At 42.5% G+C, this 27,176-nt stretch overlaps 1 protein-coding gene across 5 annotated transcripts in view; it reads right to left on the bottom strand.

The window, feature by feature from the left end:
* The window catches only part of ZNF608 (zinc finger protein 608), a gene marked incomplete at its 3' end in the record, with an annotated part of 124,996 nt that overhangs the window by 53,098 nt on the left and 44,722 nt on the right, over positions 1-27,176 (bottom strand). For all 5 annotated transcript variants that reach the window (XR_014556064.1, XM_083702182.1, XM_083702183.1 and 2 more), the window contains one exon: positions 16,485-16,740. Coding sequence is in view for 4 of the 5 variants with exons in the window: in XM_083702182.1 (XP_083558308.1) it covers positions 16,485-16,740 (256 nt within the window). The remainder of the gene's footprint in view (positions 1-16,484; positions 16,741-27,176) is intronic.

The raw sequence follows: 27,176 nt of genomic DNA, 5'->3' as shown, positions 1-27,176 counted from the left end.
TGTATTAATTAATTTACTTCCGTTTCCAGATCCTTTAAAAAATAAAATAAAAAAATCAATACGAACATTTTAAAAGCCATATATAAATCCCCTTTCCAACTTGCACACCATTGCTTGGCTATAAATATCTCTCTGCCACTCTGTGACTAGTGTAACGGTTCAAAGCAAAAATAATGATTAATGTTTATTCACAGCAAAAAATATATCCTAGCAATGAAATCAGTGTTCGAAATTTACCAGGCGCCGAGCACATTTTGTACCCGGCTAGTGGCCAAGTGAAGATGCTCGGGCACCAGAATGGCGCCCGACATCTCCACCATCTGGAGGTGCCTGCCTGGGTATCCTCGGATCTTGACTGTTTTCGCACACTAGCAACACACCCTGTAGAATTCCAGTCATTATATTTTATCTCCACTATCAGAGCGAATTTCAGGAACCAAAAAAGGCGACTTCTGAGTCTGGCCCCCAAAAGGCAACTAGACATTCTGTTTTAGCAACTGTAGCCCCTGTTTAAGGAGCCATGAGCTAGCTTACATATCTGAGTTTCTAACACGGAATGAAATTTATTTTTCAAGCTTGTCCTGATCTTTATCGTGGCACTGGCTAAACAATACGGGACTCATGTTTGCATCTCAAACTCATGCACTGCTAATTCACAGGGCCTGGGGGGTCTTCTGATCTGCTGCTACTGAATTATAAGCACACACTATTCTAATGCACATGCCAGTAATCGTGCAACCAGCCTTTGTCTGCGTTAACATTCCTCCCTTGCTGACTGATACTACAAATGGGTGTAATTGTACAGGAGTGAAAAAGATGTGAGGTTTCCGGGGGGGTGGGGAGGGGGGAGGTTCTCCTGATAAGAAATTAATTTTGGGGTAGATCTAGCTTTGCACATTACAGTTACCCTACTCTCACACCTTTCAACATACACTGAGAGACATTTTGTTCCGGTGTGAACAAGCCTCATGATTATAGGCGTTATCAGAAGGAAGGCTGGGTTTCCACAACATCTAGTAAGTCGAGAGCAGCTCCTCCTAGGACTTCAGGAAGAGGGAAACAGTGTGGCAAATAACAGTCAACATTTCATGCTTTCTTGGGCATGCTAATCCTAGGCAATGAGATTGAAGATTAAGGAGCAGGAAACAATTACATTGTGTGCCACTGCCAAGATGCAAAGGCTCTAAATCTCCTTGAAGGCGAAAACAAATTAGCAGGTTTGCCTGAATCAAGCTGTCCCTCTGAATGGAGGCCTGTTTTCGACTACAGTGTTATTAAACTGCAACACTGTGAACACAATTTCCCCTAGCTTATTAGCTGCATCTTTTTTGTCAAGACAGGCAGAATAGCTTGTAACCTAGACGTCAGCTTTACCCTTGCACCACTAGGTTTACACTTAAAATGGGAAACATCACCTGGAGAGGGTCTCAATGTCCCAGTGGAAGGTACTTCTGTGTGAAATAATAAAGCTTTAAGGTGCAGAATCCTTAAGATTGCACACAAACGCACACACACACTTAAGGGGAGAAGCTTTTGTCAGTACAATTGTACCTTGGATCCTCAACGCCCTGGAACTCGGGATGTTTGGGCTCCCGAACGCTACAAGTGATTGTTCCGGTTTGCAAACGTTCATTTGGAACCCAAATGTCCAGTGGGGCTTCAGGAGCTTCCTGCAGCCAATCAGAAGCCACGATTTGATTTTCAAACGTTCTGGAAGCCGAACGGACTTCCGGAACAGATTCCGTTTGACTTCCAAGGTGCGACTGTGTTCCAAGAGCAATTTAAACCCACAATCCACTCTGCTGAAGGAGGTTTGGATGCGGCCGAGGTGCACTCTGTGCTTAGTGAAAGTATGGGCACTCAGAAGCTATCCCTGCTGGGCTGATCTAGGTCCCTGCTGTTCCAGTTTGTAGCTGGACGGGACACTGCCCGTCTTTCACCCTTTCCAGGTGTGAGCAGCGGGGTCTCATAAGTGGCAGTGTCTCTGCTGCAGCATACAGCTAAACTGCTGGCACCAGTCTGCCTCGAGAAACAATGCAAGAGGGTGCCATCGGGGGTAAAGTCAAAGCATTGCAGAGTTACAGCACCTGCTGTGGCTGTAGAGATCATGCCTCTCCCCACTGGCAGATGAAGGCGTCTGGTTTCTTTGCTACAGATGCACCATGGCATTCCTTCTCTCTGCGCTCTTCCCAGTGGTCATTCCTCCTCTGGTCACTGCTGTGGATACACAACTGGACTGCCTGCCTCCAGGCACCGTGATCGTCTGTAAGGGATTCCCACACTGCGGGGTTAACGTTGCCAGCCTTCATGTCATGTTTGCGGACATCTTTATAACGCAGAGTTGCCAACAGGTCTGGTGCCTGAAGCTATCCCTGAAGCCAGCTCCCACAAAGCACATCCTTGGGGATCCTGCCGTCTTTCAGCCTGTGTACATGACCATGTCAGCATAGATGTTGCCGAACAGGGGAAAGAGTGGTGCTGTGGTCTAAACCACCAAGCTTCTTGAGCTTGCTGGTCGGAAGGCCAGCAGTTTGAGTCCGTACGATGGGGCGAGCTCCCCTTGCTCTGTCCCAACTCCTGCCAACCTAGCAGTTCGAAAGCACACCAGTGCAAGTAGATAAATAGGTACCGCTGCGGTAGGAAGGTAAATGGTGTTTCTGTGCGCTCTGGCTTCCGTCACGGTGTCCTGTTGTGCCAGAAGTGGTTTAGTCCTGCTGGCCACATGACCCGGAAAGCTGTCTGTGGACAAAAGTCCCTCAGCCTGAAAGCAAGATGTCTGCCGTACCTCATAGTCGCCTTTGACGGACTTAACCGTCCAGGGGTCCTTTACCTCTTTTTACCTTTAGATGTTGCTGAGACAGAAGTGCAAACATAATGTCAGAGACTATATCCTGCCATGTGGTGCCCAAAATGTTTATGACACAGAACATATGGATAGCACTGAGGCATCACTCCTCGCAGGTGTAAGTTGCCCACAACACACATTCTTTTTCCTTAGCCAGGTGTTAGGATTGCACCCTAGCACCTGCTGTCCAACACTCATAAAACCAAGGCAAATAGTTCTTTTAATAGATTTGATCGGAAGATCTTTCTTTGTGGGAGTATCATTTGAAAATTGTAGAAAATTCACAGGAATAAAACTAAGGAACATGTTATTGTTTTTTTTATGGATTGAAAGACAGCCTATTTGCACTGTTTTGTGTCTACCCAAAACTAGTCTTTAATTTCCTCTTTTGGCAGTTAAGCAAACTTGGGTCATCACTCCTGACCATGGGCTAAACTGGCTGGGGATGATGGGAGTTGTAGTTCAACAATATCTGGTGGCCCAAGAGTTCTGGTTTAGATTATGTCAAAGCTTCAAGCTCAAAGATATTGCAAGCCCGGGCCTTTAGCTGGTTTGGTAAACATCCTGTAAGTATTGCTAAAGTAGTGAAATTCCACAGTACCCATTTAAGCAGGAGCAAATAGTGCAACTCATGTTAATTTGGGTCTCTGATGCTCTGCGGGAGGAACCTGCTTCCGAAAAAGAAAACGGTCATTGTCAAGAGTGAAAAAGCTACAGCACTGAGTGCCTGCAGAAGGGAAATTAGACTCAATATATTTGTATGTGGCGCATAACTGCCCACACAAGGACATGATGTGCTTCTTCACGTGTTTTCATCTAGTAGACTTCCCTGTTCATGAGAGGTTTCCAACTACGACTTCTCTTGACTTCCAGTCTCTGCTAGGTTCACTTCCTTTAGCGATCTGCTCTGCTCGCCTCACCTTTTTGACTATTTTGCTGTTTAACTGAGTTTCAACATAGGTTTGTTATCAGCCACTCTGTCTCACTCAAGCCCACACCAAGGGACCACACGTTCTGAATGACAAACTACAAAGACAGTAACTTTCAGGTAATAAAACAGATATTGCTATATGTCAAGATAAGGAAAAGAAGCCAAATAACTCCATATTCAAGGCAGTCTGTTGCCAGAAGTAATAGCCCCTAGCTTCATGGCTGAGAGGATTTAAACCCACTACCAAAGTCCTTGTGACAATCTGAACACTGTGTCCTTAATAGAATTTAGTACAGGTTGACACAGTCAACAGGAATTAGTTCAGTGATGTGTTGTATCATCTAGCTTGCAAGGGACAGCTGCATCTGTTTACTTATGCCTTATAACCAAATGAAACCTTTTTGCTGTATCTTTGCTCTTTATTTCATGTACTTGAAATTGAGTTTGAAAGTGACACTTAAGCTAGAATTGATTTTGTTCTGCAAGGCTGGTTATTAAATAGGGCAACAGTTGAAATTTCCATCTGATTATCCTTTCTTCATCTTTATTAATGGGCTTCCAAAATGTCACTTCTTAGCCAAGGTAAAGGACAAAGGCATTCTAATCTTGATATGGTTTGGCCAGGAGAAATTATTCTCTCGCTTTTTAAAACCATCATTTAAATTCCCTTCCTGGGAAATTAAATTTTGATGTCACCTTCTCAGTCCATACAATTTAAAAAACAGTAATTGAAAGCAGTAAACAACAGCAGTGACTTCCAGACAAGGATAAGGAAATCGTGAACAAGTTGATGCAGACACAGAATTCTGCGGGGAGATCGTAATAGGATGAATTTGAGAATTACTGCCAAAGAAACTTCTCAGAAATGCTGCATGTCAGAAGTTCTTAATTATTATATTTTACTTGGATGGCAGCACAATGAATTACTATTTAACTTATCTTCTCCAATATGCTATTTCAGTATCAGATATGTACTCTAGCTTGACAGAACTCTCAGGACGAAATAACTATAGGGTGGAACTCAACTAAATTTTAATCCGAGAAGAACCACTGAAATTAATGAAGATGACTACGTTAGGGTCGTTCATTTCAATAGGTCTGTTCTTAGTATAACCTAGTTGACGACCATTCACAAAGGCTAACAACTCAAATTTACCGCATTTGGTCGCCCATCCTCGATTTCCTAAGCATTCTGTGCAAACATGAAATGCACATACACAGAGCACATTAGACCTATTCATGTTTCAGTGTGCTGCTTTTGTGGGTTATTATTTCATTAATTAAATTACCTGACTTCCAGATCTTTAAAACTATCCTTCTGATGGATAAAAACCACTCTTTTCACTTCAGTTGTCAAGCTGCAGTGTATTTAGTCTTATTTCAACTCTCCCAACCCTTTTTTTATATAACTTCCATTTATACATGGGTTTTTTGTTTGCTTGTTTTGTTTTTTTAAAAGATGACCATTATTGAGGCAGAGGATCTTATAGTATAAAACTATGGACTTTTCACAGCCCCCTCCCCCCGCCTTGAGTTATAAAAAGATTTATCTATGAAAAGTGACATTTGCTGATTCCTTTTAAACAAGTTGGTCTTTATTGCCCTAGTTCAGAGCTTTCCAAACTGTGTCGCGACATGTTAGTGTGTCGGCTGCAGTGTGTAGGTGTGTCGCGCAAACACTCCCCATGCTCCCCCCAGGGTTGGAAAGGTGTTAGTTTAACCTCCGGTTTGCTAGTAAAACTGAATTACTGTGTCACGACATAATGCGAAACTGAATCACTGTGTCATGAAATGATGCATGTCTAAAACGTGTGTCACCAACATGAAAAGTTTGGAAAGCTCTGCCCTAGTTGAACACGACACCAACAGCATGATTTTCTGCATGTTTACTTGGAGTGAAATCCTTCTAAGTTCAATGGAACTTAATTCTAAGTATGGTGGCATAGGGTTCTAGCTTTCAGCATTCTGATTTAAACTATAGTCAAAATAAAATGTGAGAATGGCCTATTGTACATCTGTGTCTTTCGATATGAATCAACAAGACATATTCTAGATAACAAACTACGAGCCACACGCCATATTTTCCCTCCAAGCTATACGTTGCATCTGGTACCGACTAATTTTAAAAGGGTTTCTCACCTATGTGCAACTTTTAAAGGGAAAAGTGAAGTTGGGTCATTTCGAATTCAGTTTCTCCATAAATTGTAAGTCAATAAGTAAACAGTAGCACACATATTTGCACCTCTTGCCTTCAAATGCCCAATGTCTGGAATTTCTGGTTTAATAATAATAATAATAATAATAATAATAATAAATTTTATTTATACCCTGCCCTCCCCAGCCAAGACTGGGCTCAGGTCGGCTAACACCCGATATAAAAACAAATTGATTGAAATACAACTTAAAAACAAGATTAAAATACAACATTAAAATACAGCCTCATTTCAATGGAGTAGATTTGTGGGGGGACAGGGGGCAGAGTTGCCATTAATCTCTTATCGAAGCTCAAGTTTAAATCATTACAAAAATCTGGAGCAAAGGGGAATTGTATGTTGGGAATATGTACTGACCTTTTGTTATTTTAGTCACCAATATTTAATAATTGAACAGCAACAGTTGGGCACCAGCTCTTTATTCACTTAGCCACTGAAAGATACCGGTATGTAACTGATAATGGAAAAGTTCTTGTTTGTGAGAGTAGTCTGCAAAATAGATACTGAGCCTTCAACATTGTAATTGGGGGGAAAGTTTATAAACACATGCACACAAACACCAGTCTCAAAATACATGTAGTATCTACTAGCTTGCAGAGCTAGTTACACGACGGCTTGTAGTGTGGTAGACACAGGGCTGTAAAAATGGCTGCGGCATTGACTACCCACTTTCTGCTCAACCTGCTGCCCATGCAAAAATTGTGAACACAATAAGAATACATTTTTATTTATACCCCGCCCTTCCTGGTTTAAAAACCGGGCTTAGGGCAGCTAACAGCAAATATAAAACATTGATTGAAATGCAACTTAAAAACAGCATAAAATACAACATAAAATGCAGCATCAATATCAATAAAATTCAAAAATTATGGGGTCATTTTCTTTGCGGGGGAACAGTCAGTAGACATCAAATGATCACCAGGGCTACCTGGCCAAGTTGGTCCTACTAGGGCCAGCAAGGAGACCTGGGAAGAATTTAAATGTGGGGTCCCAGAAATGGTTTCTTCATAGAAGAGGAAAGGGAAAAGCCATCACGGAAAAAGCCCTGGCCCTGGTGGAGGATAGTCTGGGTTCCTTAGGGCCCGGGGCCTTCAAGCTATTATTATTCATGGACCTCTGCGGGACATACCAGGAGAGGTGGTCCGATAAGTATGAGTGTCCTAGGGCTTTAAAGGTCAAAGCCAGCACCTTAAACCTGACCCTATACTCCACTGGGTGCCATTACAGCTGGTAGAGCACTGGGTGAATATGCTCCTATGGCAAGGACCCCGTGAGGAGCCTCGCTGCAGCATTCTGGACCCGCTGGAGTTTCTGGTGACAGTTTCAAGGGCAGCCCCGCGTAGAGCGAGTTACAGTAGTTGAGCCTGGAGGTGACCATCACATGGATCACTGCAGCCAGGTCGGGGCAGGAAATCATGCAGCCTGTAGCTATTTCCAGTCCTTTACCCACACCACACTAGTTGAGATTCCTTTTGTGTTTATATGTCCCAGCCCAGCATCGCAGCTGCTGGAAAGAAGCCTGTGTGTGATGTTACATATAAACAGATATTCCAAAATAAAACACCTGTTAATATATATTAATATTAAATAATATATATAATATAAATATAATATATAATATATATATAAGAAACACTGGTTTCATAAAACCTCAACCACACTTTAATTCTACATTTCTTGCAATATTATTCAATCAGTTCCAAAGACAAACAAAGCACATTCTGCACTGTCAGTGTGGAATTACACAATTGTAGAGTTGGAAAGGATCACAAGGATCATCTAGTCCAGGGGTCAGCAAACTTTTTCAACTGGGGGCTGGTCCACTGTCCCTCAGACCTTGTGGGGGCCGGACTATATTTTGAAAAAAATGAACGAATTCCTATGCCCCACAAATAACCCAGAGAGGCATTTTAAATAAAAGCACACATTCTACTCATGTAAAAACACGCTGATTCCCGGACCGTCCGCGGGCCGGATTTAGAAGGCGATTGGATCGGATTCCGCCCACAGCCCTTAGTTTGCCCACCCCTGATCTAGTCCAAGCCCCTGCGATGCAGGAATATTTCGCCCGATGTGGGACCCACGACCCTGCGATTCTGAGTCTCATACTTTACCGTACAGTGGACGCTCAGGTTGCGAACGTGATCCATGCGGGATACGTGTTCGCAACCCGCTTCTGTGCATAGCGCGATTTAGCACTTCTTAGCATGTGTGGCTGCCGAAACCCAGGAGTAACCCGTTTCGGAACTTCCAGGTTACGGCAGTCCATAACCTGAAAAAACGTGAAGCGTCTGTAACCTGAGGAATGACTGTAATGGGATTCCAGAGCTTAGCATGTGCAGCCCACAAGAAAGCAGCTGGAGGGAGGGCTTTTTAGGAGCTCTCCGAATTTGTTGTGGCTGTCTTCCCTGGTCACTGGTGCTTGGAGACTTTGCTAGCAGAGGTTTACAATGGGATTGTTCATAACAGCCACTACAAAAAAAAAAGTTCCTAGTCAAAATATGGAACAAAGGGATTATTATGACATTAAGATTCAGGAACAGAACGTAACTGGGAAGAGGACCAAGAGTCGAAAGACGGCTAGAAAACTGCAGGCATTCGAAGCCAAGCTTTTGATTGACAGTTCCAAGTTACTGAAGCAGGAAACCAGACTTAATGAGCTGCAAGGTCAGTTAAGAATATGCTAGGCAGTGGCACAAGAAAAGAAAAGAAAAGAATAAGAGATCCATGCCGTTTACTACCTTCTTAAGAGAGGTTTACGATGCTATAGGTAACTGAGCAGAAACCTATGTCTGACAAGAGGGATATAACTTGCTTTCTTAAATCCTCGATGAAAAATTGCTTTTACAAAATGAGGACCAATACCCCCCCCTTTTCAATTTCTTTCTCAAACTATCAGGACACGTCAAGCTGAGAATACCACTTGTTAAAAAAGAAAAGCGACACAACTACCCTTCGTCTGTGTTTATTATCGAACAAGAACCTATTGTTACGAAGAATCGGAATGCCAACCCAGCAATCTGAGCGGAGACAAATGCGACGAGGTGACGGATTGTTCTGGACCAGTGGCAGGCAGGTGAAGGATGGCTGTCTTTGGATCAGCGTTCAAGCATACAACCCTTCATAAGAACAATTACTTCTGATGGCTACAGCTGTTTGCAGCCAAAACCAGAGAGAATAAATATTTGCAGTTTCTTTTCTTCAAAATGCCCCTTAAGCAGCTGAAGATATACAGGTGTGTCACAGTTAATTATATAATCTTTCAGGTCTCCCATCCTTAGAGAAATCGTATTTCTGAATAAAGGTGTTTGGGGTTTTTTGGGGTTGTTGTTTTTTACCCAGCCTATCCTTATGTTGCTTACTGTAAGAAATAATAAAAGTAGCAGTAATACTACTACATGGGGTAACCTTGGTTCTCAAACGCCTTGGTTCTCAAATGCCAAAAACCCGGAAGTAAATGTTACAGTTTTCAAACTATTTTCAGAAGCCGAACATCTGATGCGGCTGTTGGCTATTGTTTCCGGGGCACTTGCACCAATGGGAAGCTGTGCCTTGGTTTTCGAACATTTCGGAAGTCAATCGGACTTCTGGAACGGATGAAGTTTGGGTCTTTTGTTTTTGCTATTTATTTTGCGTTTTTGAGGCTTTGTTTTTGTGACTGTGTGGAACCCAGTTCAGCTACTGATTGATTGATTGTGCGACTGCGGAAATGGATAAAAGCCCCCATCCAAACAATGACTATCATCAGTGCAGGTAAGAAAAAAAAAAATCAATTTTAATTTTTTTATCATCTACAATACTGTCTTTATTTCTTTTATAGTACAGTACATTGATTATTGCTTTCATTTTATGGATCAATGGTCTCGTTAGATATTAAAATTCATGACAAATTGCTGTTTTGGGGGTTGTTTTTAAAAGTCTGGAATGGATTGATCCATTTTGCATTACTTTCTAAGGGAAAGTGCGCCTCAGTTTTGGAACGGTTTGGTTTTGGAACGGACTTCCGGAATTGATTAAGTTTGAGAACTAAGGTACCACTGTAATAGTATTGGCAATACTACAATTAATAATACTAAAATGTGTTTTTAATTTATTCCATACTGCATTGTGACTTCTGAGTGGCCTACGTTATTTGAATATAGACCAACACAGTCAAACTAGCGATAAATATCAGCCTTCTTAGAAGCAACTATCAAGACAGCTTCTGTATTTGCCCTCACTAACCTTACATCACAGCCCATCTGTTATCATCTAAATAGTCTTCTCTTCTCAGATATTTTACTTTAATTGAGTCTGACTGGTTACAAAGATTTGTCAGCTAATGAACTGTTGGCTTTTTTTTTTCTTTCCTGCAAACTGACCAGAGGAGCGCAGTTTCTGAAGTCTTCAGTCTGCCAACATATTCCCAGTTGCTAGACTTGAGAACAGGTCTGAACTGAACGCAGATTTTAGTATAGCAATATTATTACCCTTGAGGCCTCTCCCCACTTTTTTCTTCTTCTCAGCAGGGAAATGCCATTAATGATGTCATTAATGATAGTAATCTTACCTGACTCCAGTTCTCTCTTGAAGCCCCTTCTCCACCCCCTCCACCCCCAATAACAGCAATTTTTCTTTCCCTGGTCAGTCATGCAGATGTTTTCCAATGTCCTCAACTGGAAAAGCAAGCCATTTGATGGCAATACTTGTAGGCTGCCTAACACTTCTGGAATCTTGTTTTTTATTATCAATTATCCTACTTTGCAAATGAAGACTATATCCTAAAGTAGCTCACAGCAATTTAAAGATAACTACAAATAACAATTAAAAAGCGGTACTGATGTGGGGGTGATGTACATAAATCAAAATATGGTGTAAGCCCTGCCCTAAAGGTTTACAATCCAAAAAACGGGACACACTGAAGGGAAAAAGAGAGAAGGTGCGACGAAGAATAGGGAAATCAGTTTTGACAATGGCAGAATAAAGGGATGAGTAGCTAACAGGTATTTTTTCCAATTGGGACTAGGGCTGGGAGATATCTGGCCTTCAACATCACAATATATCAGCAGCTAAACATCATGATATACCAACATATCATGCTGTCTGAAATAGGGATGGAACTGTGTAGAGGCAAACATTAAGACTGGATGATACCTGGTTTTCTACATTGCGATATACCACCAGCTAAACATCTTGATACCGTATTTTCCCCTCTATAACACGTAGATTTTTTCTCCTAAAAAGTAAGGGGAAATGTCTGCGTGTTATAGAGCGAATGTGTGGTCCCTGGAGCCGTTTGTCCCAAGTGCATGGCAAAAATCATATTGCGCCGTCACGGAGGATAGGAGGCTGCTGCTTTCCTGCATTCTGCCTCAGGGTCTTACTGCCCACCCTGTTCTGTTTCGGTTGCTGTTTGCTCAGACGGAACAAAGAGCAGTGAAATCCCCTCCCCTCCAGGCAACCCCTCCCCTCCAGGCAAGTAGAGAGGAAAGCAGAGCGTCCCTGCTCCGGTGCTGCTGCTGCTGCTGCGTCTGGGGACTCGGCAGGCAGCGGAAAACATGCAGATGAGAGAGAGAGAGAGAGAGAGAGAGAGAGAGAGAGAGAGAGAGAGGGCTGGCGTGAGGGGGTGGGTGGACTTTTGCCTTCCTTCCCCCCCCCTTTAAACCCCTCTCCTGCATTCTTAGCCAGCTGCTTCTCCGCACACCCCTCTCGTGCTCCTTGTCCCTTCTATATTTTTCCTTCCCTCCCCACTTAAAACGTGGTTACAAAGCACGGATCCACATGGATCCTCAGGATCTTTGCATTGGGTCACCCCAAATTCACCATCAGATCACATAGCAATGATCTGATGCAAAAACAGGGCTGCAATGGTGCAAAAACGTGGTTACAAAGCATGGATCCACATGGATCCTCAGGATCTTTGCATTGGGTCAGCCCAAATTCACCATCAGAGCACATAGCATGTCCATGGCTACAGCCTGCCCCCCAAAAATCACGCACCCACTGTTGCCTGGGGCTGCAATGGTGCAAAAATGTTGTTACAAAGCATGGATCTACATGGATCCTCAGGATCTTTGCATTGGGTCACCCCAAATTCACCATCAGATCACATAGCATGTCCATGGCTACAGCCTGCCCCCCAAAAATCACGCACCCACTGTTGCCTGGGGCTGCAATGGTGCAAAAACGTGGTTACAAAGCATGGATCCACATGGATCCTCAGGATCTTTGCATTGGGTCAGCCCAAATTCACCATTAGGGCACATAGCATGTCCATGGCTACAGCCTGCCCCCCAAAAATCACACACCCACTGTTGCCTGGGGCTGCAATGGTGCAAAAACGTGGTTACAAAGCATGGATCCACAGGGATTCTCAGGATTTTTGCATTGGGTCACCCCAAATTCACCATCAGATCACATGTCTGTGGCCACAGCATGAAGCCCAAAAATGATACATCCACTGTTTCATTCAGAATGTTTTTTCCCTTGTTTTCCTCCTCTAAAAACAATGTGCGTGTTATGGTCAGGTTCGTGTTATAGAGCGAAAAATACGGTACTTCATAATGTCTGAAATAGGGATGGAGCTATGTAGAGGAACTGGCTGGCTTCACAGTTTTCCCCACACTGTAATACTTGCACAGCACACCAACACATGTACAAAACATGATTTGCAATAACATGATATGGACTTCAAACCAGTTTTGAACGATCTATCGCCCGGCACATCTTGATTCGCGATATATTACTGGGTCAAAAATTTTGAAACCAATTTCACGATGGCAACTTCAAACTGGTTTCGCACGATATTATCACCCATCCCTAATTGAGTCCCGATTACCGGTACAGTGGACCCTCCGGATACGAACTTAATTCATTCCAGGGGTCCGTACGTACCCTGAAAAGTCCACAACATGAGGCGCCGTTTCTGCGCATGTGTGCACAGCGAAACCCGGAAGTATACACTTCCGGGTTTGCTGCGTTCGCAACCCGAAAGTTACGGTCACCAAAGGTAAAGTAACCCGAGGGTCCACTGTATTCTTGCTAGGATGGAGGTCCTTAGTAACTAGACAGTGGTAGCAGAGGCCAAAGTGGCCTTCCCTTGAACAGTACAGTTTGGGATTGCCTTATCAAACAGCAGCTTGCCTTTTTTACTGGAGTACCCATTCTGAGAGCGCCACACAAGAAGCCCCTCATGCGCTCAAAGTGCACGTAGCAGAGATATCGCGTGGGGGGGGGCGCTACACTAGAGCAGCCCATATTACCATTTTAAGAACTTCATGCAAAATAAAACTGCATCTCTTTTATATGCCACACTGTTCTCATTACGCCTGCCATTAATACCAGCTCCTCTTTATCTCCCTCTTTTTACAAGGAATTATTGCAGCTGCTCAAACTGCATTTTGTATATGGCTGCCATATGTGCAGCTCAGACCTCCTACAAACTGATTGTGATCACTGCACAACTGATCCCGGCTGATGACTCAACGCCATCAACACAATTTCTGTCTCTCATAAACATCGCAAAAGGTGCCATGTTCAGGTATGAATCGCGCTTGAGCCTCAGGAGTGCATCACTGCTGTTCGAATCATCCTTGTACCTATCCTGCTGTCTGGATGAAAGTTACCAATTTCACTGTTTAGTATTTAACTGTACGGATGCAAGCATCTGATACATCTGGTGAATACATCAGGGACAAGAAGCAAGGGCCATTAACCTAATTATTTCAAGGTTTCAGAACAACATCTCTGATGAAGTCCAAAAGCTGTTCTGGAGGTTTTCTTAAAAGGATACAAAGCCTAGCTCTTTCAAAAGCCTTAGAGCTGTTGAGTGAGCATGTCTAGACCTGTGGGACTGTTGACACAGAGTACACTATTTTTAGTGGTTTCTTGATGAAGAGACTGGTGGGGTTTTTTACATAGTTTTGCTGCCACTGTTGTATGGTTTGCTTTGCTGGAAGCCGCACTGAGTCTTAGAGAAGAGAATTTCCAGTTTTTAAAATAAATTACTGTCAAACCTCATTTTGTGGACAGGATCTGTTCTGGAGGCCCGTCCGCAAGCTGAAAGTGACGCATGTCGAAGTACCGTGTCTGCGCACGCACGCAGTGTGATTTAGCGCTTCTGCGCTTGTGCAAGTGGCAAACCCAGAAGTAACCCTTTCCGGTACTTCCGGGTTTGCCGCGGACATTCGCCGAAGCAGACGCAAGCGGAGGCAGATGCAGAACGAGGTTTGACTGTAATAACAATGCAACTACAACCAGTGTGTCTCTCTGCCCCATATGTTTGACTGTTATGTCACTAAAGCCTGGCTTATCCTCCAATGTAAATGCACTATTTGAAGTGTAAAACTAAGCATAACACTTCAGACACCTGGGCTTGGTGCAGATTCAATGCTTGCTTCCTAGAAACCATGATTTGCTCATTAAGAGTCGGCCAGAAGTGTGTCCCAAACACTAACATGTAAACGAGACCATTAGAACCCAATGCTAAATGTACTAAGGATCTATGAAATTAACAGAATTTACTTGCAATTGTGTCTTGGATTGAAGCATAAGCAATTTTTCATTACGTAGCATTACACCACCAGGTAATTTTTGTCACAAAGGGAAAAACCACCAGACAGCCACATCTACTGAATTTCCCATATTTAGAAGGCTCAGCTTAATATATTCAGCTTAATATTCCTATATTAAATCAGGATCTGCTTCTTTCCTTTCTTAGAAGCCCACAACAATTTTCAGGGATTTATCAGTGTTAAGACGCTATTAATATTACTCAAGAAGCTTTCCAATATGCTAGACATCAACAAGTGAAACCTTTATTATCCTGTTTCCCTATTCTCTGCAGCTTTGAAGGCTGAGTAGTCATCTTGCTAATGCCACGCAAATGTCCCAGATTTGCAGATGCACAAACAGAATGGATAATAACTGGTGCAGTTTCCTAGACTATACACCCCTTCCCATAAGCAGAGGCAAGGACTCTGGATCAGGCAATTTCAATAAATAAAAATCTTCTCAGCTGAGCACATCTGAGTAGTACCAAAAGCAGGCAGACGGAATATCATTCTTGTGAGCATGGAGGCACATTATAAAATACCACACTGCTGCCCTCCAGACCTTTAACAAGGCGCACTTCTTAATTCAGTGGGGGTCAGAAGTTTAGTTTACTCAGCAAGAATAACACTATTAAAAGCTACTGCTCTTTCATGTCACCACAATTCACACTCGTACATTCCAACTCTGGCTAATGCAGGTCAGTGAAAAGAACACGAAGGAAGAGAGACGGGCACTTCAGCCTGCATATTTTAAAACAGAATTTATATGTGCTTTGAAAACAATCTAAAAGGATCAATCTAGATTACGAATCTGATGAAAGCGTGCGCAGCAAAAGAGATGGATGGACGAGAGCATATAAAAGCAAGCAAGTCAGAATCTTTCTATTGATTTCCAGGCAGACAGTGTAAAGCACTCTGCTGGTGCCTTATATATCATTGCACAGAATGAACTACTGTTGCGCATACAACTGAAGCATGTTAGGATTTATTATCAGCTGATGTGCTGTAGGACACTTTTGAAATGGAATTTCTTGCTTCCAATGCAGCGGCTATTAAATCACTAGTAATTAAACACTGCTCAAGCAAACATGAGAAAACATCTGTAACAGCACCCATTCCAACAGTTCTGATTAGATATAATATCCTACGTCAAAACCAGCAATTAGGCCAGCATGTACAATAATTCCATCATTGATAACAGTAAATTCAGGCAATAAGAGATTATCTTACAGAATTTATAATGGAAAAAATCTGCCCATGACAAATAAAAGCTTTTTCTGATGCCTTAATTTTAACAAGATTCATCACACTTCCAATTATTTTCCTGACCAAAGTTTCATCTCTTAATTATTTTCAATAAATGCCTGCTTATTCATCAAGCAACAGGTTGCCTTATTTTAATTAATGTGCCTTATCCATGAAACCTCCATGGACTGATGTTCTCTCAGAAACTTCCAATTCAAAAAACAAATTCTCATAACTGTTAACATCACCAGAAAATGTATTCATGCAGCACAAATCTTTTTTCTTTACAATAAAAAATTAAAACGAATGCTCAGGAAATCTCCCCACATTAAATACAGATTGCCTGTGCAGGGTATTGCATAGAATGTTTTAAAGTATAGAAATGTGAGTTTCAGATATACTTCTAAAATTGTATCACTTTTATAAACACTTCCTCCTGCACCATTATTCTGTTACGCTGTAAACCATTTTATTTTTAAACAAAGACATTAAATATCTAAAAATACATCCAATCTTATCCTAAAGGTTTATAAGCCACTCGGTACAATCATGTATCAAGAGTTTATTTTATTTAAAATGTAGCTGGTTTCACTGGAAGAGATATGATGGGAATTTCCTCCAGTTCTAACAACAAACAGTACTGTATAATATGACTGCTAACAAACTTGGTGAAGAAGATGCAACATTCAAACAAAACGGGAAGATAAACCACAACTTACCTTCCTCGGTTTCATGCCATACAATCCCTTCCAAATTCACACTGGTCCCAGGTTCACATGGTCCAAGGCATTCAGGTTCCGTTACTATTCCAACATCACAAGTATTCACACCCACTGAACGAGTCCGTACCAAAAGTTGCTCAACTGGAGCAGCAATGTTGGATGAAGATGGGGAAAAGTAGGAAGGCAGAATCTGAGGTGTAAGACTACTGGAGATAGGAGGTGGAGGTGCAGGCACTGTAAAGAGGGGGTCAACCTAAAACAAAAACAAAGAGAGACACAGTCTGTCATATGCTGAAGGTATTAGGAAAGATGGTGTTTATACACACATTGAGTTTTGAATACAGCAATTCCACACATTATGAAGCAGTACCCAAAAAGTCACATGATATCAAGATGCGCCAATCAAAACCTATTTTGTTATCCTCTTCAAATAACTATGGTCACTTAGGAAATTTTGTCTTCAAACTCTGTCCATGTGACCACTGAATTGCCACCCTGTATTAGTGACTCACCGAATTATTATCTTTTAGACCAGAGCTTGCCAAACTGTCTGTTGTGACACATCATTGTGTTGGCTGCAGTGTGTAGGTGTGTCACACAAACGCTCCCGTGCTCCTTTCAAGGCCGGAAAGGGGTTCCCTTCCGGTTTGCTAAACTCAGTAAAACTGAATTACAGTCATATGGTTACAGATGCTTCAGGTTGTGTGTTTTTTTGGGTTACGGACCGCTGAAACCCTTAAGTACCGGAATGGGTTACTTCCGGGTTTTGGTGATCACACATGTGCAGAAGCACTAAATCGCGCTTTGTGCATGCGCAGAAGCGCTGAGTCGCAACCCGCGCGTGCATAGACGCGCCGCTGCGGGTTGTGAATATGCATCCCGCACGGATCACATTCGCAACCAGAGCGTCCACTGTACTGCAAAACTGAATTACTGTGTTGTGGAAATGAGACATGTCTAAAAAGTCTGTCACCGACAGGAAAAGTTTGGAAAGCTCTGTTTTAGACATTCGGATCGCTCGCTTTAATATTTGCTCCCAGGCTTTTCAGATGCCTAAGATCACGAACCAACTAAGACATCAACAGTAATTTGAGGTAGCATCTTATTTAGAAATGACTTTTAAACGTTTATTCTCTAATATGGGCTCCATTCTGCTATGACTATGAAAAATAAGTTGAGCCATCTTAGAAATTGTCTAAGTTACTGTGGCATGAAATCATCAGACACATGAAGTAAAACGAAAAGGCCTTTGGCTGTGTGGAGACAGAAATCTTGTGCGCACTGAAAGTGCAGGGGTGGATAAGGGGGACAACATTAACCCCGCCTAAGTAATCCCAAAGTCTGTATGTGAAAGGTAAAACTGGAGAATTGGATGTAGAAGAACTATATTCTTTCCCTTCCTTCGGAGTATCTTTCCTTGGAAAAACTAGCAGCTGAAAATACAATGGCATAATGCATGAGTAGGCAAACTAAGGCCCGGGGCCCGGATCTGGCCCAATCGCCTTCTAAATCCGGCCTGAATCAGCGTGTTTTTACATGAATAGAATGTGTTCTTTTGTTTAAAATGCATCTCTGGGTTATTTGTGGGGCATAGGAATTTGTTCATTTTTTTTTCAAAATATAGTCTGGCCCCCCACAAGGTCTGAGGGACAGTAGACTGGCCCCCTGCTGAAAAGGTTTGCTGACCGCTGGCATAATGTAACCTGTGTACAGCCAAACCTAGGTTGTCAAACGTAATCTGTTCTGAAAGACCATTCAACTTCCAAAATGTTCAACAACTGAAGCATGGCTTCTAGTTGTTTACAAGAGCCGCTTGCACTCAGGCAGAAGCTGCCTCGGACATTCGGGTTCCAAAAAACATTTAAAAAAACCTGAGCATTTACTTCCGGGTTTTCAGTGTTCGGGAGCTGAAATGTACGATAACGGAGGCTTTCGGGATCCGAGTTTTGACTGTACTCTAAACAAACACAGTACACAGACAAATGGGATGCAATTTACGTTTCCTACTGAGACCTACCGATAATCTTTATTTAAAACCTGGAAGGCAAAGTTATTCTATGCTGGTTAAAACTTGATGGCTGAATCTCTAGGTTTGGCAACTACCTGACCCAAAAAAAGGGAGGGATGAAATAAAGCACAGCAGAGTACAGAAGCTCTGTACTTCTGTTATGTGTTTATCCTGCTGCCATCAGACTTTTAAGATGTTGGCAGCCTTAAAAGAAAGGGTGCGGGGGGAGGGAAAGCTTTTCAACAAGAAATCATGCATGCAGGCGAGTGGAAACCAACTGACCTCAAAAACAGCTGTTCCTTGCAAACTAGTCATTGGATAAGTAAGAATAAAAAAAACCCCAATATTTATCTTTGAACTGCATTCAAGACACAGGGCCAGAGTTTGCACTACATGAGTTTTGGCTGCCGCACAGACTTCTCATAACAGAGGCCCTCCAGCCTTCTTTTCAGGCTTTCGGAGTAACACAAATGCACTTGGTTTCTGTGTTTCCCCCAGCATTTATCCAGATGTGGAGCAACACAGTGTCAGCTCAAGCTATACCCCCTCATGGATAGATAGAACCCTGTGAAATTATCGGGGTTTTTAAGAGATCCATTAGGGGGTAGTTGGTCAACAAGTGAGTTCAAGGTTCTGTTGGACCACAAGGATTTGGAGAGACCTCTCAGTCGAATGGTTCCCTGGGTGACCTTGGACCAGCCCACCTCACGAGGATGCTGGGAGGATAAAATGGCGGAACCACATATGCCCCTCTAAGTTTCTTGGAGAAGAATGGGTTACTAACATTAAAAATGACAGATTGCCTTGCAATATGCAGAGATGGCAAAACTGACGGCACTGATAAAAGACACAAATTTAGAATCTTTTAATGAAGACTTTTTTAAAGAAGGAGAAAAAAATAGTGGGGTATAAATGCTGTAAATAAATAAACACTGTGTTTATTAAAAAATGTTAAGACACTTCAAGATGGTGTCCTAGTCACAAAACATTTTGCTCTTCAAAACCAAACAGGACTGTTTCAACCACGTTACTGTAAGAAACACTGACATAGAGACAGGCAATGTTTAACTTTCTGTGCTGCCTGAAGGAGTTCGATGTTGCTACAGAGATTAAACGCTCTTATACAAAAGAAGGCGGCGTAACAGAAGAATTGTGAGGGATGGCAACAAATGCACAAAGTATAACAAGCCAGTCTTGATTGAGGCCTCTGGATTAGAAAATAAAAGAAGCTCTGCCAAATGACAAGACACCAGACACTTGGTCATTCTAGAGAAATGTGTCTATGTAAAACTACAAGTTTCCACATGTGGATTGATTCCTCAGTACCAGGGAACTCTGCATTCGGGTTTCAGGCTTCATATTGCAGTGCCAGAGTTTGGAGAAGCAGACCTAATAGGTGGTCACTGATTCTAGATTTGGCAGCACTGCCCATATCTTATCAAAATATGTGAATTTATGTTCCAAAAGCACAGTGCCGCTCACACAATATTTTGATAATATTTTTTTTGGGGGGGAGTTATGATGCACTTATGGTCTCCTGGATAAAGACCACAAGACAGAATCCCGAATGTGTCATGCATACTTAAATTTCTCTAAATTGTACCCATGAGCAGAAGTAGCGTTAAAGAATTAGTCTACTTCCTCTAAATGTCTTAAAACTTTGTGAAATGGTCTACTTTCTCAAAACAGAAAGAATCCTTGGAATTCTAGGATGGAATAGTTGCTGCAATGAGCATCCTATTTGTTTATGAATCCTCTGTGCTTATATTGACTTATAAGTAAAGAGAATGTTGCTTGAGTAAATGGCCTCAGCCCAGTATACCTGAAGGAGCATCTCCACCCCCACCGCTCATCCCAGACACTGAGGTCCAACTCCGAGGGTCTTCTGCTGGTTCCCTCACTGCGAGAAATGAAGTTACAGGGAACCAGGCAGAGGGCCTTCTCGGTAGTGGCATCCGCCCTGTGAAACGCCCTCCCTTCAGATTTTAAGAATTGCACAACTTTCAGAAGACATCTGAAGGTAGTCCTGTATCAGGAGGTTTTCAGCGCTTAATGTTTTTATTACGTTTTTTGGATATGCTGTAAGCCGCCCCGAGTGACTGGGGAAACCAAGCCAGATGTGCGGGGAAGAAGAAGAAGAAGAAGAAGAAGAAGAAGAAGAAGAAGAGGAAGATCATCTATATATGAGAGACATTAACCCGGTGCAATAGTGTTTCATGGGAACATCAAATCCCTTCCAGCCCTACAATGCTATGAGACTAAAGGAAAGAGAGCGAGGCAGGCACAGAGCAGTAATGCTAAACAGGAAATATGGCTCAGTGGATTTTTGATGTCTAATATACACATTCAAATGCGCAGACACAACACATGTTACAGACCTTCCTAAACGGTACCAGCTCAGACGACAAAAGAGGTATCAGATCTCAAGGCAGCCAAAAACAAGACCACCTTGAGCATGAAAAGCTAGCATGTCAGGAGAAATGCCCTGGGGTGGGTGGGGAGGAAGCCAGAGTGCCCACACCAGCAGTCATAAGGAATACACTGTCTACCATGTGCTACTTTTACACATTTGCAAGGGGAACCATTTCCTGAGTCAGAAGTAAATGGGGCATCCCCAAGTTTCAGACAAAAAACATGCCCTGCTTGAACTGCCTCCTAATTTCAAGCGCCACTCAGAATGTTGCCGGAATTATCGCTGCTTCTTCAAAGACCACAGGGTTCACAAACCCAATACAGTGGTACCTTGGGTTAAGTACTTAATTCGTTCTGGAGGTCCGTTCTTAACCTGAAACTGTACTTAACCTGAAGCACCACTTTAGCTAATGGGGCCTCCCGCTGCTGCAGCACCTCCGGAGCATGATTTCTGTTCTCATCCTGAAGCAAAGTTCTTAACCTGAAGCAATATTTCTGGGTTAGCGGAGTGTGTAACCTGAAGCGTATGTAACCCAAGGTACCACTGTATTTTGTTTTATTTGGTTGAAAGTCCCCAAAAGAACTCGCAAGGCAGCGTACGAGAGTTGAAAAGGCAGAAGCGGGGAAGGCAGCCATCTCAAATGGGGGATGGGGAAGGGGAAAGGTACACAAGTCTAACATCTGCTGGTGGCAGTCTGTCAAGCTGAGGAAAGTTAATGTCAAGAACAGACGCTTTGCAGTTCCTCGCTGTTATTTTTGCATGATTATTCCCAGGTGTTAGGGCATGCTGAGCGGTAGCCTTGCTATTTATCACAGAAGAGGTTCCAAGGAGGAGAAAGAGAGGGGGGAAAACACAAGCTACGCTTGAAGGCAGGTTAGTTGTACAGATTGCAGCAGTTCTGTACACAGGCAGCCTTAAAACCCTACAGAAATATGCGGCACAATGTTTTCTTTCCTCGCCTTATTTCACGAGCTTTTGGGGACCTGATTAGCAACGAAAGCTACCGAGTTTCAGAGTGTTGTGTTTGGCAGTTTTCCATTGCCCCAGTGTACGCTTGCGTCAGGCGGCGATGGCCCTTCTGTACTAGAAAACTGACGGTGAATATCTGTCAATAAATAGACTAAACGCCCTAGTGAGCACTTTTCGTTCCGAACATGATGCACACACTACCCGTCCCCACCCCAATAACTCATAAAGAATAGGTCAGAAAAGGAATATCACCATTACTAGGAAGACAGCTGTGATCTTTCCTTTATGTGCACAGATACTCCACTATTTGCTTCTGCTATTCCAGATGCTAAAATTAAGAAGGGCATTAAAAAACAACACCCAGTCTATCCAATGTTCTCGCAAATCTCCAGAATTACAATCCTGGAGTAATAAAATTCCACCTCTCCTGTATGGGATTTCCTGCCCGGCAGGGTCGATTCCACTATATAACACAGGAGTTCCTGTAGAAAAGACACTCCTTTCCTGTTGGATAGGAAGAAGTGAAGAGATCCAAATGCCAGATTTCCCCATCTCCTGTGGGAAAGCCACTTACACACACACACACACACACACACACACACACACACACACACACAAGTCTAGAACAAAAAAATAAAAAGGCAGACCTTTTCAGCCATTTGAACTCATGTTCCATATAAAAATAAAAAATCTGATTTTTTTAAAAAAACCAACTAAAATACTATCCTAATTACAAAATTTCAGAAGTATGTGTCTATGGATACTTATTTCACTTTCTAACTTCTACCATATTTTTGTAGGCTTTGTTCCAGAAAAGGCTCTTGCTTTTATAGATGGCATTTAAATAAATGAGCAATCCTTTAATTCAGGGTCCAAGGAACTAAGGCTGCATACATGCTGCATGCCTGTAGTTTTTCTCCATCTGGGACTAGTCATGCTTACTCTCAACATGCTGCTTTCAATTAAGATTGATTCTAGATCCTGGCATCCACAACCATGGATGTTGTTACTTGGATGTGGCCGCCGAGACCATATAACACCGGTCCTGAAACACCTACATTGGCTCCCAGTATGTTTCTGTGCACAATGAAGTGTTGGTGCTGACCTTTAAAGTCCTAAATGGCTTCGGCCCAGTATACCTGAAGGAGCATCTCCACCCCCATCGTTCAGCCCGGACACTGAGGTCCAGCGCCGAGGGCCTTCTGGCGGTTCCCTCACTGCGAGAAGCCAAGTTACAGGGAATCAGGCAGAGGGCCTTCTCGGTAGTGACACCTGCCCTGTGGAATGCCCTTCCATCAGATGTCAAGGAAATAAACAACTACCTGACTTTTAGAAGACATATGAAGGCAGCCCTGTTTAGGGAAGTTTTTAACTGGTGTTTGAATGTATTTTTAATATTCTGTTAGGAGCTGCCCAGAATGGCTGGGGAGATCTGGCCAAATGGGCAGGGTATAAATGGTAGATGATGATTGAAAACCCTCCCCTTAAATCGATGCCTTTCCCTCCCTGTACATGCCCCAGGTGAATGAAAAAAGTGCTGGTTGCAATCTTGGTACATGCTCACCCTACAGAATAATTGGGCAGGTGTGGATACAGTCCGCCCCCTCTTCCAGGACTGCCTACACCTTCTTTCAAATGGGCACATCATGAGGTAATACAGATTTCCAGTTTGCTTTTGAGGAGCATAAATTGTGCAAGGAATCTAGGTTTTGTGTGGACTACGCAGGGGAAAAAACAAGCAAGCTGTTCCCAAATTAAAAGTGTGCATATAGCATAAGTTCCATTACACCATTACTGTGAATATAAACCTCTCAAACTGGGAATACAGTGGTACCTCGGGTTACATACGCTTCAAGTTACATACGCTTCAGGTTACAGACTCCGCTAACCCAGAAATAGTACCTCAGGTTAAGTATGGACCTCCAGAATGAATTAAGTACTTAACCTGAGGTACCACTGTATAAGGCATCCTTTGCAAAATAACAAACTACGGCCTTTTAAACTCTGTATCGGAGGGTTGTTGTTTTTGTTTGCTACTATGATATATATTTTTTCTGTTTTTATATTGTTAATCACTCTGTGATCTTTGGATTAAGGGTGGCACAGAAATGTCATAAATACATAAATAAAATAAATCTCCCCAATGGGATCAAGTATGCCTCAATGGTGGGATGTTTTCACCACCCACTGACCCATACTTTCTCCTAATATTTGCTATTCTGATGATTTTACAAATTTGTTGGATGCAGTATTAAACTAAGTCTGAGTAGACCTATTGACAATAATGAACCTAACTTAGCAATGTATGTTATTTTCAGTGGCGGTACTCTGAGTAAAACATAATAATAATAATAATAATAATAATAATAATAATAATAATAATAATTTATTATTTATACCCCACCCATCTGGCTGAGTTTCCCCAGCCACTCTGGGCGGCTCCCAATCAGTGTTAAAAACAGTACAGCATTACATATTAAAAACTTCCCTGAACAGGGCTGCCTTAAGATGTCTTCTGAATGTCAGGTAATTCTTTATCTCTTTGACATCTGAGGGGAGGGCGTTCCACAGGGCGGGCGCCACTACCGAGAAGGCCCTCTGTCTGGTTCCCTGTAGCCTCACTTCTCGCAATGAGGGAACCGCCAGAAGGCCCTCGGCGCTGGATCTCAGTTCAATAATATCCTCCATTGTAACTTTTATATTATTATTATTAATAATAATAATAATTGTCCTGATACAGGAAGTTGAATGATGTAGTTGACTGCTGCCCTGGGTGATTATTTTTATTGACTATAGTTTTGTTTCATTACTGTGTGAGCCACTTTGATACTTCTTTCTGTAGATTAAAAACAGTACAGAAATACAAATACACAAAATTGGAAATGAACTGGATCCAAAGGTCCAGGAATGCAACTGTGATCACAGGTACCACTGACTTCCCTTGCCCATTGAGTTCAGCGAGACTTACTACCAGGTAAATGTGCATAGAATTGTCTCTATCACAAACACATACACATAAGAGCCCATGGAGGCAAACAACAAGTAATAAAATATCTTTAAAACAATTCCAGTACAGATTGATACTGGGTAAAAGCTCAACTTATAAAGCTTGTTGAAAGAGGAAGGTCTTCAGCCTTTATCCAATCAAACCTGCAACCTTGACGTTATCAGCACCATGCTCAAACCGAGCCATCCAAGTCAAGGTTCACTTAACTCACAGAATCACAATTCCGTTTTGCTCTCCTTTTGACTACAGTGGTACCTCTGGTTGCAAATGGGATCCGTTCCAGAGGCCCATTCGCAACCTGAAAAGAGCGCAACCTGAAGCGCCAAAGCTGCGCAGGTGCATGGCGTGATTTGGCGCTTGTGCGCATGCGCGAAGCGCAATTTAGCACTTCTGCGCATGCACGAGCGGCGAACCCCGGAAGTAACCCTTTCCGGTACTTCTAGGTCGCCGCGAGACATAACCTGAAAGAACGTAACATGAAGCAAATGTAACATGAGGTATGACTGTATTCACGATGATTAGAAATACAGTGGTACCTGGGTTCTCAAACTTCATCCTATTCCAGGAGTCCATTCAACTCCCGAAACCATTCGAAAACCAAGGCGTGGCTTCCAATTGGCTGCAGGAGCTTCCCGCACTCAAGCGGAAACCGCATCGGACCTTCGGCTTCCGAAAAACGTTCGCAAACTGGAACACTCACTTCCGGGTTTGTGGCGTTTGGGAGCTGATTTGTTCGGGAGCCAAGCCGTTCGAGAACCAAGGTACCACTGTATGAGGGTAACAACACTTCCGTAACTCTGCCTGCTTAAAATAAAAAAGCAAGGAATTCCGTACTAGGTGTGATCAACCATTACACACACACACAAACACACACCCCTTTGTGTGCATTCTCCACTGTTTAGCATTCATTCCTTGCTCTGCTCATCAAGGGGCGAAACGTTACCACACTTCATAGAAATTTCAGTGTTTTGCCCAGCAAAATGTAAATAAGCCCAACCTAAACTCTTGTAAAATCATGAAATGCCGCTGGCAGTTTTATCAAAGTGTGTAGACGTGTACAGAGCCTTTGAAGAAATGAAACCGCCGTTTAGCAAGTGTGATTTATAAGCAACACTGATTTTAGCTGGGAGATAACACGGCTGTCTAATCATTAGTAGTCAGACAACAGCCATGTGAACACATCAATTATGGGCCAATGCCAAAAGCCCTTGAGATCCTGGAGATTAACAGCCAATCCTCTGTTTTACAAGTTCACATCAAAAAGAATATTAATAAGAGGAGGGGCAATGTGAAAGCCTGTCAGACGGATGCAGCCACCACAAGAAGGCATTCCTCCCCTCTCGCTGTGCTTCGAACTGGCCCATGAAAATAGCTGGCATCAGCTCCTATGCGGGGATCTGCCAATTTTCAGAAAATGTTTTCATTAACATATGGGAAGTTGTAAAAGGCTGCAGCAGCTCTGCCTTTTGTGCCTCTCGCTTTAAAGCACAACAATTACACAAGATTAGTTCTTATTAAACCCTCTGGAAAATAAAAGCCCAGCACAAATGTGAGAAATGTCACCCTATCCTTTTCAGACAAAAATCGGGCAGCTTTGCAATAATCATAAATTAAGTGGTCTCTTAAGCGTGCATTTTACAGTATTGGCAAGTGAACTGAAATGACCCAATAAAAACGACCCAGTTTGAAAGTCTAGGGTCAGAAATATATCAAGGTGCCAGCATCATTTTTAAACCTCGACATCAAATATATTAGATGCTAGCTAGCTGTTCACAGGACTTGAATAAACCTAAGGGTCATATTGTCTGCATTGTATTAAAACTATAGTACTGTATTTGCCCAAATATAAGCCGCACTTTTCCCCCCAAATTCCAACCGTGAAAAGTTAAACTGCAGCTTAAATTTGCAACCTTACAAAAAATGGCTTTTACGATATCGCTGCTGAAACAGACATACGGTAAAACGGAACGGGTGTGAGAGCCTGAGGAATTTTAAGGGTGCAGCTTATATTTGGGTATTGTCTTTTTCTCTCCCCCCCCCCCGCCTTGAATTTTAAAGGTGTGGCTTATTTGCAGGTACGGCTTATATTTGGGCCAATACGGTACTTGTATTGTCATGTCTGGAATACATTTTAATTGACTCGCAGTATACTTTTTACTATATACTGCAAATCACTTTGGCGCCTTTAGTGAAAATCAGCTTACAAATGTCTAGGAAATATATAGAACAAATAAGTACAGTGGTACCTCAGGTTAAGAACTTAATTCGTTTCGGAGGTCTATTATTAACCTG

The sequence above is a fragment of the Podarcis gaigeae genome, assembly GCF_964106915.1.
Source record: "Podarcis gaigeae genome assembly, chromosome: 11".
NCBI lineage: Eukaryota > Metazoa > Chordata > Lepidosauria > Squamata > Lacertidae > Podarcis > Podarcis gaigeae.
Note: the sequence above shows the minus strand (reverse complement) of the source record. Positions and strands in the feature narration are given on the sequence as shown.